At 44.4% G+C, this 16,338-nt stretch overlaps 1 protein-coding gene and 1 gene segment (V, D, J or C); one reads left to right on the top strand and one right to left on the bottom strand.

Annotated features, from left to right (window-relative positions):
• Nucleotides 1-2,900: 2,900 nt before the first annotated feature.
• Nucleotides 2,901-9,208, top strand: LOC133246519 (probable inactive serine protease 58). Its single transcript, XM_061414957.1, has 5 exons — nucleotides 2,901-3,435; nucleotides 5,029-5,167; nucleotides 5,610-5,869; nucleotides 8,771-8,910; nucleotides 8,994-9,208. Exons 1-5 carry the CDS (start codon nucleotides 3,390-3,392, stop codon nucleotides 9,141-9,143), a joined length of 735 nt encoding a protein of 244 aa, XP_061270941.1. The 5' UTR covers nucleotides 2,901-3,389; the 3' UTR covers nucleotides 9,144-9,208.
• Nucleotides 9,209-13,291: 4,083 nt separating this feature from the next.
• On the bottom strand, nucleotides 13,292-14,659 carry LOC133246833 (T-cell receptor beta chain V region E1-like). The segment is given in 2 exon segments: nucleotides 13,292-14,102; nucleotides 14,378-14,659. Coding segments are annotated over 2 exon segments (384 nt in total).
• Between the last annotated feature and the right edge of the window lie 1,679 nt (nucleotides 14,660-16,338).

Below are 16,338 nucleotides of genomic sequence, written 5' to 3'. Positions count from 1 at the left end.
CACAGGAGGTACCATCAAGGGGCCAACAAATTAGAGGAGAGTATTATAGAACTGAGGTGTAGTTAGGTAAAAGAAAAGCATACAAACCATTATGTTTTGGAAAATACATGTAAATAAGTAACACTGAAAGGTGGAAAATAAATTGTTCATAGAAGGGAAGAGAGAATGTGATAGAAAAGTATTATTTATGCAGGTAAGGGTTAGATAGCAAAAGGCCTGACCTGTTTGGTAAAGGAATTTAGATTTTTTTTTATCTTGTAGGCATCAGAGGCTTAGTCATTAAAGTCACCATGGTCAATAGAACATCAAATGTCTGAGTTGGGAGATGTAAGAACACAGAGTCTGTAAGCTTTAAACACAGTGATGAGTAGAAACAGAAGGGGCAGAGTCAGGGATCACCCCTGTTTCTAACTTGAACAACAAGGTAGATGGTGGTTCTGCTGCTGCTGCTGCTAAGTCACATCAGTCGTGTCTGACTCTGTGCGACCCCATAGACGGCAACCCACCAGGCTCCCCTGTTCCTGGGATTCTCCAGGCAAGAACACTAGATGGTAATATAAAGAGAAGTAATGTTTCCATCTGTAATGGATCAGGAGCAAGGTGGGGCATGCTATATTTGAGATCCTTGAAGGAAATAGAGGTGGCCATTTCTAGCAAAGATCTGGATCTCTGATGGTAATGAAACAATGAGGCGGTTTCTGTGTTTATAGGCAGTAAGTGCAGACTTAAGTAAATTTCTATGCTATTGGGAGGATCTTTGATCCATGTTAAGTGCATCTCTCACACTGGCATAAAGTGGCAATGTACAGCATCCCCAACCCATAGACCAAGACACCTAAAATTACAGAATTGACAAGATGTCAAATGACCTAAAAATAGGGGATCGAGTGATATATGAGAGACTATGGAGTTACATATGAGAGGCTATGGAGTTACACGGAGAAGGCAATGGCACCCCACTCCAGTACTCTTGCCTGGAAAATCCCATGGATGGAGGAGCCTGGTGGGCTGCAGTCCATGGGGTCGCTAAGAGTCGGACACGACTGAGCGACTTCACTTTCACTTTTTACTTTCATGCACTGGAGAAGGAAATGGCAACCCACTCCAGTGTTCTTGCCTGGAGAATCCCAGGGACAGGGGAACCTGGTGGGCTGCCATCTCTGGGGGTCGCACAGAGTCGGACACGACTGTAGTGACTTAGCAGCAGCAGCATGGAGTTACATGTAGGAGAGGGACAGCGTGACATGGGATTATCTGTTAAAAAGGGAAAAAGGAACAGAGAGATGAGCAGAGAGACTCACCCCAGAGGAGAAAAAGACTGCAAAGAGTAAAGAGATTTGGAGTTCATCTCATGAGGGACATGGTGAATCTGTATCTGCAGATTGCTGAGACGGTTTGGTTTTTTTATATTGATACCCTCTGAGTGTGGATGCATTTCTCCTATCAAAGCAAAGCAAAACAAAATAAAACAATAACAAAACAGAAAAAAAATGGCTGGGTTATGATGAACACCACAGCTTATCCTGGCACATACAGGAAAACCAAATTCTCAAATTTGGACACTGCTGCTGCTGCTAAGTCGCTTCAGTCGTGTCCGACTCTGGACACTTTGGACACTAACCCCATTTAATTCAACATCGCTTCTTTTTCTTGTAATCTTTGGTCCATCTAAACCACAAGCCCCTCTGTTTGCTTGTCTTCTCCAGTGGGCTTGTCTCTAGTTACACCCTGCTTCCTGTCTCTGACTCCAGTGCTCCCAGCACTCTTTATTGAATCACATCTCTATTTGTTCCAGAGTTTTTAATAAAATGCTCATCTGATCACTTCTTTTACTTTTTTCTTTTTAAATTGATCTATACTTGATTTGGAAATGGCAACCCACTCCAGTGTTCTTGCCTGGAGAATCCCAGGGACGGGGGAGCCTGGTGGGCTGCCGTCTATGGGATCGCACAGAGTAGGACACGACTGAAGTGACTTAGCAGCATCAGCATACTTGATTTACTACATTATGTTAGTTTCAGGCCTACAGCAAAGTGATTCAGTTAACTTCATGTAACTTTCAGTCGGGGCGTTTGCAGGTGGCTCAGTAGTAAAGAATCAACCTGCCAATGCAGGAGACACGGGTTTGGTCCCTTGGTTGGGAAGATCCCCTGGAGGAGGAAATGGCAACCCACTCTAGTAGTCTTGCCTGGGAAATCCCAGGAACAGTGGAGCCTAGAGGCCTATAGTCCATGAGGTTGCAAAAAGTCAGACATGACCCCATGAGCAGCTCACTCTTTGAGCAACTGAGCACTATTACTACTACTCTGCTTATAGACAGAAAAGATCATATGATAATAAAGTGAGAGGCTGCTGGCCACAAACTGGAATGACAGCTCTCACCAGGAACTGAATGTGTTAGTACCTTGATCATGCGTGTTGAATTACTACAACTGATTCCATCATTTTCTTCATGTTTTACGTAACAGATCATAAAAGTCTGTTGTTGAAGCCACCTGGTCTGTGGTATTTCATTATAGCAGCTTGGGCAGGCTAATGTATTTGGTAAACTGTTCAGATCTTTGGCCCACTTTTTAACCTGGCTGTTTGTTTTTCCTGTTGTTGAATTTTCAGATTCCATAGTATGTTTTGGATGCAAATCATTTAACAGATACATGTTTGGCAAATATTTCTCCCTAGAGAGGGGTATATCTAGATTTTTAGTTCTGAATATTTTGTTTCGCAATTGCCTGTTTATAGACCTGTTGTTCCCACTAGTCTATAACTCTTTGCAGTTGGGGCAGTGTCTTCACATCTGGGTACCTCTTACATCAGCATACAGCCTGCACACATCAGACACATAGTGTAAATCACCGGCTGGCTGAGAAAATAAATGGACAAGTAGTGACATGGAAGAAAGGACTCACGTATCTCAATGAGGAGTTTAGTGTCAGGGAAATGGGTCAAGATCAGCCCCCGAGGGTGGGGTGATTGTCACTGGAAATAAACGTCAGTGTCACACAGGTGAGGGTTAGCATCACAAAGGTAGGAGGAACCAGTCTGTAGTTCAGAGAGAGACATGGTGTCAGAGACTTACACAGCAGGGAGCACTGTGAATTTCAGCATCTCTCAAATTAGGTGCATCTTTCCCTGAAAAGGGGGAGAGAAATGCTGGATTCCAGATCTGTTCTCCACTGTGTTGAAGACCAAGTCATCTGGTCTTTGTTGAGGGACCTCTAATATCTGGCACCACATCCTACTCTTTTGGAACTCAATCCTGCAATTGAAAGAATTCAGATGACAGTTGTTCCAAGTCTAGAACCGCTTCCAGCTTCATCTTAGTGTTCTTCTCTCCTTCCTTGGCATCCTTTTCAAGGCACTGAACCTCATCTTTTGAAAAGGCTTTCAACATGATTATGAATTTAATCCTTCTGTGGGCTCTCTTGAACCTGCCTGGTGAGTAACTGCATATCTTTCTCCTTAATTGCCCAAGAGAAATCCTGAGGGAATCACGAAAGATGGGTGAAGACAGGAGCAAGGTTCCAGACTGCAAGCACAGGACTGACTCTTCTTCAGCATTCCCCACCAGGTTTCTTCCTGTGTCTTTGCCTTAGGGTGATTGCCTGAGTACTTTTGGGGGAGGCATGGACCCTAAAACCTGACCCTAGACTCTCTAAGGAAGACAGGGGCCTGACTCTGGGCCTGTGGCGAACAGGACTGATGCTTGGTATGGGCAAATGAAAAGTGGAGTCCAGGGTGGAAAACAGGGGTCCAGCTAATGGACAAAGCAGAACATTCAGGGGTTTAGGTCTTGTCCAGACATGGTTCCAGTCATTCAAACAAAAACCCTGGAAGTATTCATGAACCCCCTCTTATATCCCATATCAACCTGATCGGAACCTGTTGCTGTCTCTGTCTTCTAAACATTTCCTAAATCAAATCACATGTCACCACCTCCATGGATCGCTATGGCTCAAGACACCCTCTTCTGTCTTTATTACCAAATCATTCTCCTAACAGGGTTCTTTGCTTTATAAACCTACATGCCACACTTCTCTGTAAGGAAATTATCATCCTTTACACAACACCCTGAAGCGATTCCATGTGTCACTTAGGAGACAAGTTCATGTCCTTACAACACTCTACAAAATCTTGTATCACCTCATGGCCTCTTTTCCTTCCTGCCTCTCTCCCTGGCCTCTCTGATGTGCCTTAAACAGGCCTGAGGACTCTTGCTCCAGACATATTCTCTCACTGGAATTCCTTTCCCTAGACACCCGATTAACTCCCACGTCTTCATTACATCGCTGACCTCTCACATTGGCCCTGAGGTCTTCCCAACTGCTGATGCAATACTGCACAATGGCTCCCACATACCCACATGCATACACACCTCTGATACTTCCCCTCCCTTGCTCCCTGCACTAATTGCCACTCAACATACTATACCATTGATGTATTCCTGTATTTACTATTACTGAATGTCTCCACTCATCAGAATGTAGGACTGCAGGGGCATATCTCTGTTTTGTTCACTATGTAGCCCAAGCCCTTAGAGCCTGCCACATACTAGATGCTCAATATTTATTCGTTGAATGAATGGTTACCTCCCTTGTCAGACTCTGTTAGCATTTGCTCTGTTCTTCAAATGAAACGTTATCATTCAGCCTTGCATTTTCAGGAGAAAGGGATAATATTGGCCAAAGCATTCTAAACATGGCAAAGATAGGAAGTTCTCCATGACCTGATGTGTCATATGCCTACTGAATCTTGGAAGGTATTTAAGGAAGGTTGTATTTGATCAATACTTTGAAGAGCACATAATGACAACTAAAAGGGAAAACACCTTTCATCTTATGAAATAAATATGTTTTTATCATTTTCTTCATGTTTTAGAACAAACTGATCCAGTTTACATATTCAACTTACAGATAAAATTCCTGGAGAGAAGGGTGGGGCAATGTGTCTATTGAGTTCTCTTCCTTTGTTTTTTTCAAATAATACCTGAAAAACAATCTCAGAATTTGTGCTCTATGTGTCTCTGTCCAGTTGCTTTGACCTTTGATCCAAACTACAAAGACGACATCACTCCCCCCTACCTGATCTACTTGAAGTCTGATTACTTGCCTTGTGTTGGAGTCCTGATCCACCCTCTTTGGGTGATCACAGCTGCAAACTGTAACTTACCGTGAGTAAGAAGCCTCCAACATCACCCTATGCTTTGAGTTCTCAGGTTGGGCACAGACCAGAATCCTCCCTGGGGTCCACTCAGTTAAATGGGATTTGAGAGATGTCCTGGGGATGTTCAGTAGTAGAGAAAAGGCTTTGTGGAAAAGCTCATCAAGGCCTATAGTGTGTTAATTGCTCGGTCATATATCCAATTCTTTGTGACCTCATGGAGCTTGGACCACCAAGCTCCTCTGTCCATGGAATTCTCCAGGCAAGAAAACTGGAGTTGGTTGCCATTTCCTTCTCTAGGGGATCTTTGCAACCCAGAGATTGAACTCAAGTCTCCTGCATTGCAGGCAGATTCTCTACCATCTGAGCCACGAGGAAAGCCCCATAAAAGTCCAGAAGGATGGATAATCCATGTCTGTTCAGTCTTCTCACAAACATCTCTATTGTTCTAGGAGGCTTCAGTTAATACTGGGAGTTACAAAACCATCCAATATAGATGAAGAAAAATATGTACAAGTGGTTGGTTATGAGAAGATGATTCATCACCCACAATTTTCCATCACTTCTATTGAGCACAACCTCATGTTAATCAAGCTGCAAACCCATATTGAACTCAACAACTACGTGAAAATAGTCAGCCTGCCCAAAGAGCCTGCCGCTGAAGATGACACGTGCATCGTCTCCACCTGGGCCTACAACCTGTGTGACCACTGTGGGTGGCTCTCAGAACCAGACACGCGCCCCTCCGACTTCCACTCTTCCTTAGCTCCTGCCATTTTTCCCACTGAGCTTTCTTCTAACCTTTCCATTCATCCTTTCATCTCCTTTCCCTTCTCCAGAGTCTCACTGTAGGAGTCCTGACCTCTTTTCTGTATCTTTCTACATCTTTGCTTCCATATCTGATAGATGTGTTTGTGGGAAGAAGACATTTGTATTCTGGGCTTCATTTGCTGTATGACAGCTCATTGGTCACTTTACCTTTGAAGCCTTAATTTTCTTAATTCAGAAATGAGGCATAAACTACATTAGATGGTTTCAAACCATTGCAGGCATTAAAGAAACTTAAAGCCCTGAAATAGAGCAAAATTATGTTTATGTAGTAAACACAAGATAAATACACAATATTGTGCTAAATCATGCAGAACTTCTTTATGCAAAATTGTGATACAGATCAACAAAAGTTTAAGATTTTTAACTGGTAACATTTTAAAAATGAATATTCACTCACTTCATCAGAAAATTGGAAGGGATAAATTGGGAGATTGGAATTGACATATACACTACTATACATGAAATAGATAACTAATAAGGATCTATATATATAGCGCAGGTAAGTCTACTCAGTACTCTGTAATTATCTATATGGGAAAAGAATCTTAAAAAGAAAGGATATATGTATAATTGATTCACTTTGCTGTATGCCTGAAACTAACACAACATTATAAATAACTGTATTCCAGTAAAAGAAAAAAAAAAGTAGAAATTCTTTGTCCTTTGAGAGACAACTTGAGTTTTGGAAATAGGCAAACGCTTTTCTGTTAAGCAGTATGTTTTATTTATCTGTGTTATGTCATTTTAATTAAAAAGAGACATAACTTACCAAAAAATGCAGTTTATTTTGATCTGGCTCATGAAGTAGTTAAGTGAGCATTTTTTAAAAAGGCCTTTCCAAAAGAAAAGTTGAGCTATACAGTTATTGCTAGACTAGAAAATAAGGCAAAGAATCTCATTTTCTTTTAAAAAATTAATATATTATTTTCAAATAAAGATACTCAAATAAACACACCCCTAAAAAGCAAAATCTCAAAATAATATACTTCCTCCCAAAGAAGAATCCTTGGCAAGAACACACAACATGTGCATAGAAACTTCTTTGTTCTTATTTCTCTCATTTTGTTGCAGGTTGGAAAAATTTTGTTATGGATCTTCAGAGTTCACAATATGTGTGAACCATTGATATAAAGGAAATAATTTGAATTAGAAATGAGGAGACCTAGTTTAAAATCAAAGTTTTATGGATTTAAGAGAAACCACTTTTTGCATGATTTTTTTTAAGCAGATACTGGATACTTTTGATCTGATGAATGAAAAACTAGGCTTAGATCTTTCTAAATTCCTTCAGACTCTCAAAATATTAATAAGAGAGACATTGTCTAATGGTACAAACTTGCAACTAGTAGATAAATAAGTTCTGGAAATCTAATACACAGTATAGGATGATCCCCTGAAGGAGGGCATGACAACCCACTCCACTATTCTTGCCTGGAGAATTCCCATGGAAGGAGGAGCCTGGCAGACTACAGTCCATGAGATTGCAAAGAGCTGGACAAGACTGAGCAGCTAAGCACACAAAGTGAATATAGATAGAGACATTGTATTATAATCAAACTTGCCGAGGGATTAGATCTTAATTTTTCCCACCAAAACAAAAGAAAAAAAGAAATTATAATTTTGTGAGGTGATAGAGGGGGACTATGGCCAATCATATTGATCTCTAGTGGTCTTGACCTCCAGTGGCTTGAAGTGGGGCTTGAGTTCCCAGCCAGGTTGAACAGTGAGGCCAGGTTGCAGCAGTGAGAACACCAAATTCTAGCCACTAGACCAGTGGTCAGTGACAAGGACCGTGGCTCTTCAGTTTTCCAGAAGGGAATTCCCACAAAGACAGAAAGTAGTGAAACAAGTAAAGTGTTAGGAGGAAAGAGTACAGTACGTGTTCATAGCCACATGGGCAGACTTAGACGGGGAAAGAGAGAGTTGAGACCTCATGGCAAGTTAAGTCACTTGTATGGGGCGTTTTTTCCAGGTTCCCTGAGGCCAATCATTTTGATTTGCCAGGCTCACAGTCCATATTTGGTATATCTCAGGATTCTCCTACGTGTGGACATGCATCACTTAACCAAGATGGATTCTACCACAAAGGCCTATGGGTAGAGCATCCCTTGATATCACTCCACTTTGACCTCTAAGGAAACTTTCTATGCATATGTGGCCCAGCCTCCTCCCTTAATCGCCCTACTATTCTCCTCTTGGAGTTTTTGGTCCACAGAGAATGAATCTCCTATCATTTTACCATTGTGGGGGTGGGGGGGGGCATCTACCTCTGACTCAATACTACAATATTCAAATGTGTCAAATCAATATACTGTATACCTAATTTATGCAGTGTTTCATGTCAATGTGTTTCAACTGAAAAATTAGAACGGAATAGGTGATGAGTGTAAACTGTGGGACAAATCATAAACCTGAAAGCTCAAAAAGTAAAATAAAATCAAACTGAATAAATAAAAATTCCAACGTAAAGGATGCTTTTAAAATGTCTGAATTGCCAGAAAAAATTGTAAGTAATTTATTTCACTTCATTGCAGAAATGTCTTGTATTCCCATCTAACTTCCAAGAATTTAACCTCTTTTATAAATAGACGCTTTGTATCATGAGAAATTGTTAATCTGATCACTTCCTACTGTCTTAGTGGCCACGGTTTTGATTTCTCTGTGTTTGAACTCTTTTTTGTTTCTACCAGGAAAGGAACTATGTTGAAAACGAAGGAAAGGAAAGAAGGAAGATTGGTATCTCATAACTCTTAAGGAAGTTCTATTTCTTTCTTTCTTCCAGACAAGGACCCTGACTCACTGCAGAATGTGAATATATCTGTAATCTCCAAAGTTGAGTGCCTCAAAGCCTATAAATACATGCACATCAGAGACAGTATGATGTGCGTGGGCATTGTGCCAGGACGGAGGCAGCCCTGCAAGGTAGTGTGCTCTCTGTGCCTTAATGTCCCCATCTTATTGCGTCCTTTGCCCGAAAAATAACTCGGTCTCCTTTTCCCTGGCAGGAAGTCACAGCTGCCCCAGCGGTGTGCAATGGCGTACTTCAAGGAATCCTGACGTTTGCGGATGGGTGTGTTTTGAGAGCCGATGTGGGCATCTATACCAGGATCATTAACTACATACCCTGGATTGAAAATACCATCCAGAACAACTGAGTTCTCATGGCAGGAATTCTAGACCCTGTGACAACACCCGTTCCTAAATCTAGCCTCAGAATTAACCAGGTGTCCTGAATTGCATCCCACACGTCTGTCTCACTCCTGCCCCACAGGGTGGGTGGCTGGTACCTCCCTGTATGTGACTATGCATGGCAGCACTTCCTCCTCCCCTACTGACGATGATGGTAAACTCCACACCTCTTGGAATTTATGAAGTGGCGACTGTGTTCTCGCTAATGAACTGATCATTGCCTTACTGGGGAAAAAAATTTAAAAAGGTTACTTGATTGCCGTTTTGGGTAACAAAACACCTACTACTTGCACTGATTCAATCACATGTGCTTTGGGCAAGTTATACATGCCAGCTGGAAGTCTGAGAAGGATTAAACTAAATAGAATTCCCAGGAAGGAAAGAGGGTTTAAGGGGGGACATGTGTTACCCACACAACTCTCAGCACCAGACATGGATTCTGGACATTCATTTTGCAGCATTCTCAGTAGGGACTTAGCTCTGAGAGGTTAATACCAAAGGTAACTGGGGTTTAGGACACAGCAGATGAACAGAGAACACAGGATGGATTTTCCCAATGTACTCTTTCTATGATGCCAGCTGCCCCAGGAGCTTCATTCTCCCCCGGTTAAACACTCTTGCCTTTTTCTTCCTTCCTTCTTCTCTTTTCATCTCACTTCTGCAGCTCCAGTTACCACCTGAGAGCTTTACTTGATAGATTTCCATGGGGAGTGGCCTTTGACCCGGATTATATTAAGAGTGAGATGGGTCAGTGACCTTTTTGCAAATTAGGTCTTTGCCAGAAGTCTCTGCACATGCTCCATTTGGTTCCATCGCTCACTTTGCTTGTGGAGCCATTTAAAAACAATGAGAACAATGAAGAAGGACTTTAGAACAGGTCAGCTTGTCTATCTGCTCATTCAAGTCTTCTGCAGTGAGAGTATTTTGGTGAGAATTCTCAGGGATACCATATTTTCCTCCTCCAAACTGACCTTAAAAAACTGTAGTACATTAATTCTTCCTCAAATAGTTTATCCCCATGTCCCCATTCTGCTCCTTCCAAGTGTCTACCAGGGCAGAGCATCAGCCACTCTCAAGAAATTCACATTAATCTTGATCTCAGGAATGAGAACTAGATAATGTTGATTGATCTTCTGGCTCCTGAGAAGAATTCAATCCTACTTCTTCCGTCATGGCATCTCTCCGAGGAGTTTTAATATCACAAGAGGAGGAGGGCATGGCAACCCACTCCAGTATTCTTGCCTGGAGAATCCCATGGACAGAGGAGCCTGATGGGCTGCAGTCCATGGGGTCACAAAGAGTCAGACATGACTGAAGCAACCTAGCCTGCCTAAGTCACCAAGTAAATAGGGGATCTTCTTTTATAGGCTTAAAAGAAGACTCAGTCTTAGCACAGGATCCATTCTCTAGGGCAGTGGTTCCCAACCTTTTTGGCACCAGGGACTGGTTTCACGAAAGACAATTTTTCCACAGACCAGGGCCCAGGGATGGTTGGGGGATGATTCAAGGGCATTACATTCACTGTGCACTTTGTTTCTGTTATTATTACATCAGTTCCACCTCAGATCATCGGCTGGAGATCTGGAGATTGGGGACCCCTGCTCTAGGGCACCCAGGCTCTCTTTGGCTCAAAGGGAATTAAATCAGTTAATATAACTAACAAGTTTGCAAGTGAAGAAGGAGGCTGGAATACTTCAGCTTTATTGACTCACATCACTCCACTGCTATCAAATCTGTTGGGTTTGTTTTGGCTTACTTTTGGTTCTATCAGTCAAATAACTTGACCTATCTGTCAGCTTCACTCCTGGGATCCCATTTTAATGGAGAGTCCTTGAAAGAATCCTCTTAAAGGCTCAAAACATTTACCGTGTTGTGTCATTCATTTCCATTTTAGGAGTTGGAGAAGCAGGTGAAATGAGTAACTTGACATTGTCTATTTTCCTTTAGCAAGCTGCTGCTGCTGCTGCTAAGTCACTTCAGTCATTTAGCAAGCTATTACACTTTAAAATGCAAAAAAGTTCTTTAGTAGGAGCTAAATGATACTGAAAGAGGAGAAAATGTGACCCCTGCAAAGTTCTTCTTCAAGCCTTCTCTGTTCATTTGCATGTTGGATTTTTAAGAGAAAATAGGATGGCATCTATGACTCAGTATCCCGAAGGGTGGGATAAGTCTTTCTAATTGTAAGTCACAGCCTTAGGAAGCCTGCTGTTGTCACGTGTCTGAGCCATATTCTCTATCAGCTCTGTAAGTCACGTTGCTAGAAATTTCCCTCTTCATCTGCCTCCTCCTTTATCTCTCTCACTTTGTTCAGAATTTCTGTAAAGAAAATAGGGGTGTCACTTATTAGCCTCCTCAGATCCTAATAAGACATTAGGATCTGAAGATCATGCTGATTAGTAAGGGGATACTTCCTATAAACACCATTGTCCAGGCTGAAAAGCTATGATCCCCAAAGCTGTGACTGGATGGGCCAGGATCATACAAAAACCAGGTGAAGATCAGGCTAGAGCTTGCGCCTGTGCACAGAAATAAACAGCAATTACTGCAATGATGAGGCTTTCAAAGACTTCATAGAATTTAGAGTTTCTTTCCTCTGTGTATTTCCTTCAAGGATGGGAGGGTTTGAGAAACCGTAAAATGAGTTCTGCTCAGTAGGAAACCAGGGTGGGAAAAAAGCCCTGGTTTAAAGTCATCAGCTATGACAACTGGAATAGAATAAAATTGCCTACTGGGGGCTTCCCTGGAGATCCAGTGGTTAAGATTCCATGCTTCCAATGCAAGGGGTATGGGTTTGATCCCTTATCAGGGAAGTGTCTACATGCCATCACAGTGTGACCAAAAGAAAACAAAGCTGTGGTTCTTGATGAAACTGAACAAGACAATAATAAAAATTTTAAATAAAAAAAAAAAACCATCCACTGGAAGCTAAAGATGGGGAGCCAGGGATTGAGGAATCCCAAGGCCATCACTCCAGACCCTTTGAAAACTCACTGCAGTACTAGGCACCTTGATTATCTCACTTTGGGATTTCTGGCAACTGCTCTGACCAAAATTCAACCAAAATGCCAAAGAGAGAGGACTCGGGTATCCAAATGCCAGGCTGTCGGTCTCCTCCTCCTCGTCGTCCTTGTCTTCTGGAGCCAGACAGGTGTTCACCACCACACCTGAGAGGGGCTGAGAGAAGACCAATACTACGGCTGCCATCATGACCTCTGTGCGGGTCATGGAGATCCGCGGGCAGATGGCGCCCCCTGGTGGAGAAAGTTTCTCACTCCCCATAAGCGCAGAGGAAAGAGCAGGTAGGTGCTGGTAGTTCTGCCTGGCAAACCACCCACCCACTGTGCCATCAGAGATGGGGCTGCCTTTGAAATGCCTCCGCATTCACTCACGCCCACCCTGCACCCCAGTCACCTGCTGTGTGGACCACACTGTCTGGGATGGAGAAGCTCTGAGCTGGAAGCGGGGTGGGTCAACGGCAGTCCAGTCTCCCTTCTCTGCAGGGGTCTCAGGACCGGCGTCTTTCTCATAACACCCCTCCCTGTGGTTCCCGGCCATTCATCTGGGGCTGAGCCTGCTGTTCTGCCCTCAGTCCACAAGTACCCTTCCTCAGGCTGCAGATCCATTTCTGAGCCATGGCTTTAGGTCAATATTTGGTGAGCCCTCCACTCTGGAACCCAGACCCTGGTTCTTTCTAGGTCAGGCCCTCTCTGTGGATCTTGCTTTTAAAAAGGTCAACTGGAGATTGAGGCGTGAGAAGTTCAGGAGGTGCTGAGTGCAGAGAATGTAGATCTAATTGGGAAAACGTGTGCATGCTTGTTTACGCAAGCAGTGTTTGTGGTGGAGGGGTGTGTGTGTGTGTGTGTGTCATACATTGAGATATTCACTCTACCTCTTTTCTGAGCTCCCAGGATCTCTTTGGGTGTCCTTCTTTCCTCTGGGCATTGATACTGGTCTTAAAATGCAATATGCTTCTTATACATGTGGAGAAAGTAGTTCACAGCGATTAAGTCTTCCCAGGTGGGACTAGAGGTAGAGAACCCACCTGCCAATGCAGGAGACGTTGAGACCCAGGTTCGATCCCTGGGTCAGGAAGATCCCTGGAGAGGGGCACAGCAACCCGGTCCAGTAGTCTTGCCTGGAGAATCCCATGGACAGAGGAGCCTGGCGGGCTATGGTCCTTGGGGTCACAAAGAGCTGGACATGAGTGAAGCAACTTAGCACAATACCACCACTGTGGAGAGAATAGCCAACAGTGATCAAGTCCTTCCTACATGACTCTGTATTTTCCTAAAGGCTTCGCTTGAACTGGGTTGTTTAATCCAAGAAGCAACCTTCTGAGTCGGGAGTTAGCATCAGTACTTTGCAGACACAGAACCTAAGCTTCAAGGAGAAGAAGTCTTCCCCAGAGTCACAAGTGGCTGCTGGGGCCATGGATCGAGCTTGAATTCACTGGGCTGAGTGTTCTCTGAAGCACAGGGAGAGTCTGTTTGTAGTAAAGAGGCCAGAAGGGAAGATCCAGGTGGGGGAGGGCCATCAGGGCAGAGGGGGAAGAGGAGGAGGAGGCTGGGTCTGGGGTTGGCGCCCAGAGGGTGGTTTTTATTCATTTTCCCAGTTAGGGTGTCTCACTGTGTCTTTACTGCAGGTGCAGAAGAGCGTTCTGCCCTGGGTCACATTGGCCACGTGTAGGCTCAGCTCGCTCTCACTGACCCGCGTGGCCCGGTAATTCGCTCCAGGGAGGTTTATGACTTCCTTATCCCCGGTACGCCGCAGACTGGCCAGCACCTGTACTTGCCCCCGGAGATCCTGCTGGTACCAGCTCATCCAGGGGTACTGGGAATCCTTCAGGATGCACCGCAGGGTTTCAGCCTGTCCGCGAGGTACCAGGACCCACCTGGGCTTTTGCTCCACCAAGCTCGTGGCTGCATCTGAAACACACAGGCCAGCCAGGCTGAAGCTCCTGGGGGCAGTGGTCACCACCAGATCTCTAGCTGCAGCCAAAACCTGAAGAGGGATCCCATGAGTAGTGCCAGGAGGAGGCTCTTGCAGAAGGGGTCCTTTCACAGGGTGAGGGGACTGCAGGGCGCTCTTGGCAAGGCTGGGGTCAGGGAGCAGAACTTTCTGCACCTACAGGCACCCCCGTGACCCAGCCCCCTTTTCCTCCCTAAGTCCACCAAGTGGTTGTCTCTGCCAGGCCCCTGACCTGTACTCACGGCAGCCAGGAGCACCCAGCCCCACAGGATGGGAAACGGGGCCATTCCCTCGCCTCTCCAGCAGGGCAGGGGGATGGGGCCACCAGGCAGGAGAGCAGACGCTGACCTGGGAAGCCTGATTAGAGGCTGAGACTCTCCGGGCCTGACACTCAAAAGGGAGTGGCTTTTCCAGGAAACTCAGTATCTTGTCTCATTTTCTCACTGAAGCTCAAACCTCAAACTGGAGTTTCCTGTTTCAGCACACCAGAGCGCACTCACACACACGTACACACTCCCCACACTCACCGCGGGGGCCTCGGTGAGTGTACCTGGACCTGCACCCTCTCAGCTGCTTTGCAGAGAGATTCCTAGAAACATGACACTGAATCTGTGTCTCAAATCTTCACAAGGAATTAAAATAACTCGATAAAACCAAGTCACAGGGCTTCCATGGTGGCTCAGTGGTAAATAATCCTCCTGCCAATGCAGGAGACACAGGTTCGGTCCCTGGGTCAGGAAGATCCCCTGGAGGAGGGCATGGCAACCCACTCCAATATTCTGGCCTGGGAAATCCATGGACAGAAGAGCCTGCAGGGCTATAGGCCATAGGGTTTTCAAAAGAGTCGGACAACGACTGAGCAACTAAACAACAACCAAGTCAAACTTGCAGATTGAACAGACATTTTCCCATATGCATAGAGGCTCCTGCAGGGCAACTTTGGTGGTAGGTAAGGAACACTCATCTCTGATGACCTGTGTTTTCCTCTGTAAAAGCAAATACAAACAAAACAGAAGAAAATAAGGGAACAGACTTCCTTCCCCTCCATTTTCTTAGAGCATTTATTTAGAAAACTTCTAAGTTCTTTCTCTGTCTCTTTGAAATGTACATACCATACACTCCTTAAAAGCTAAATGACCTCTTTCCAGTATTAAGACCCAGGCATGTCTTTCTCAAGGACCTGCAACCATTTCTTTGGAATAAAATCATCAAAGAAGATAAGCCTAACTTGGTCTACAGCAGATGCCTGGCACCACATTGCAAAATGATTTCCTCATAAAGATATGATATAGGGACTTCCCTGGCTGTCCAGGGGTTAAGACGCTGCACTTTCACTGCAGGGGACCCAGGTTTGATCCCTGGTCAGGGAATTAAGATACCACATGCCACAGGGGGTGGCGAAAAAAATAGAAAAATACCATGACATTTATTTTTCCTTGGTAAAGCCGATTAGCAAACACAGATAGACACCCCAATTCCCAAGGGACTTCAGCATGGACTTCGGATTACCAAAACAGACTGCCAAGTCCTCTCATTTGAGGACTAGTTATTGCTTCTCTTAGGGCTTCCCTTGTGGCTCAGCTGGTAAAGAATCTGCCTGCAATGCGGGAGACCTGCATTCGATCCCTGGGTTAGGAAGATCCCCTGGAGAAGGGAAAGGCTACCCACTCCAGTATTCTGGCCTGGAGAATTCCATGGACTGTATATTCCACAGGGTCACAAAGAGCCGGACACGACTGCACGACTTTAACTGTCAGTCTTATTTTTTATTGTATTGTCCCAGCAAATCACAGTGCTGCCACCTCCTGGCAGCGTGGCCTTGGATCTCAGTTCATTTCTCTGTAAGATGGAAATAATCCTGGAAGCTAGTTCATAGGAGTAAGTGGGTTAATACATGAACATTTCTTAGAATAGAGCTCCTACTAAGACTCACTTAGTAGGAGTTGACCTCTAATGTTGCAATTGTACACTTCCAATTCAATAAAAATATGACAATTATAGTCACTTTTACTGGTCTTTGTGGGCTTCCCTGGTGGCTCAGACAGTAAAGAATCTGCCTGTAATGTGGGAAACCTGGGTTCAGTCCCTAGGTTGGGAAGATCCCCTGGAGAAGGCGTGGCAACCCACTCCAGTATTTTTGCCTGGAGAATCCCCATGAACAGAGGAGCCTGGTGAGCTACAGTCCATGAGGTC

Source organism: Bos javanicus, chromosome 4 (assembly GCF_032452875.1).
Source record: "Bos javanicus breed banteng chromosome 4, ARS-OSU_banteng_1.0, whole genome shotgun sequence".
Taxonomy (NCBI): domain Eukaryota; kingdom Metazoa; phylum Chordata; class Mammalia; order Artiodactyla; family Bovidae; genus Bos; species Bos javanicus.
This window is presented reverse-complemented; position numbering and strand designations above follow the sequence as displayed.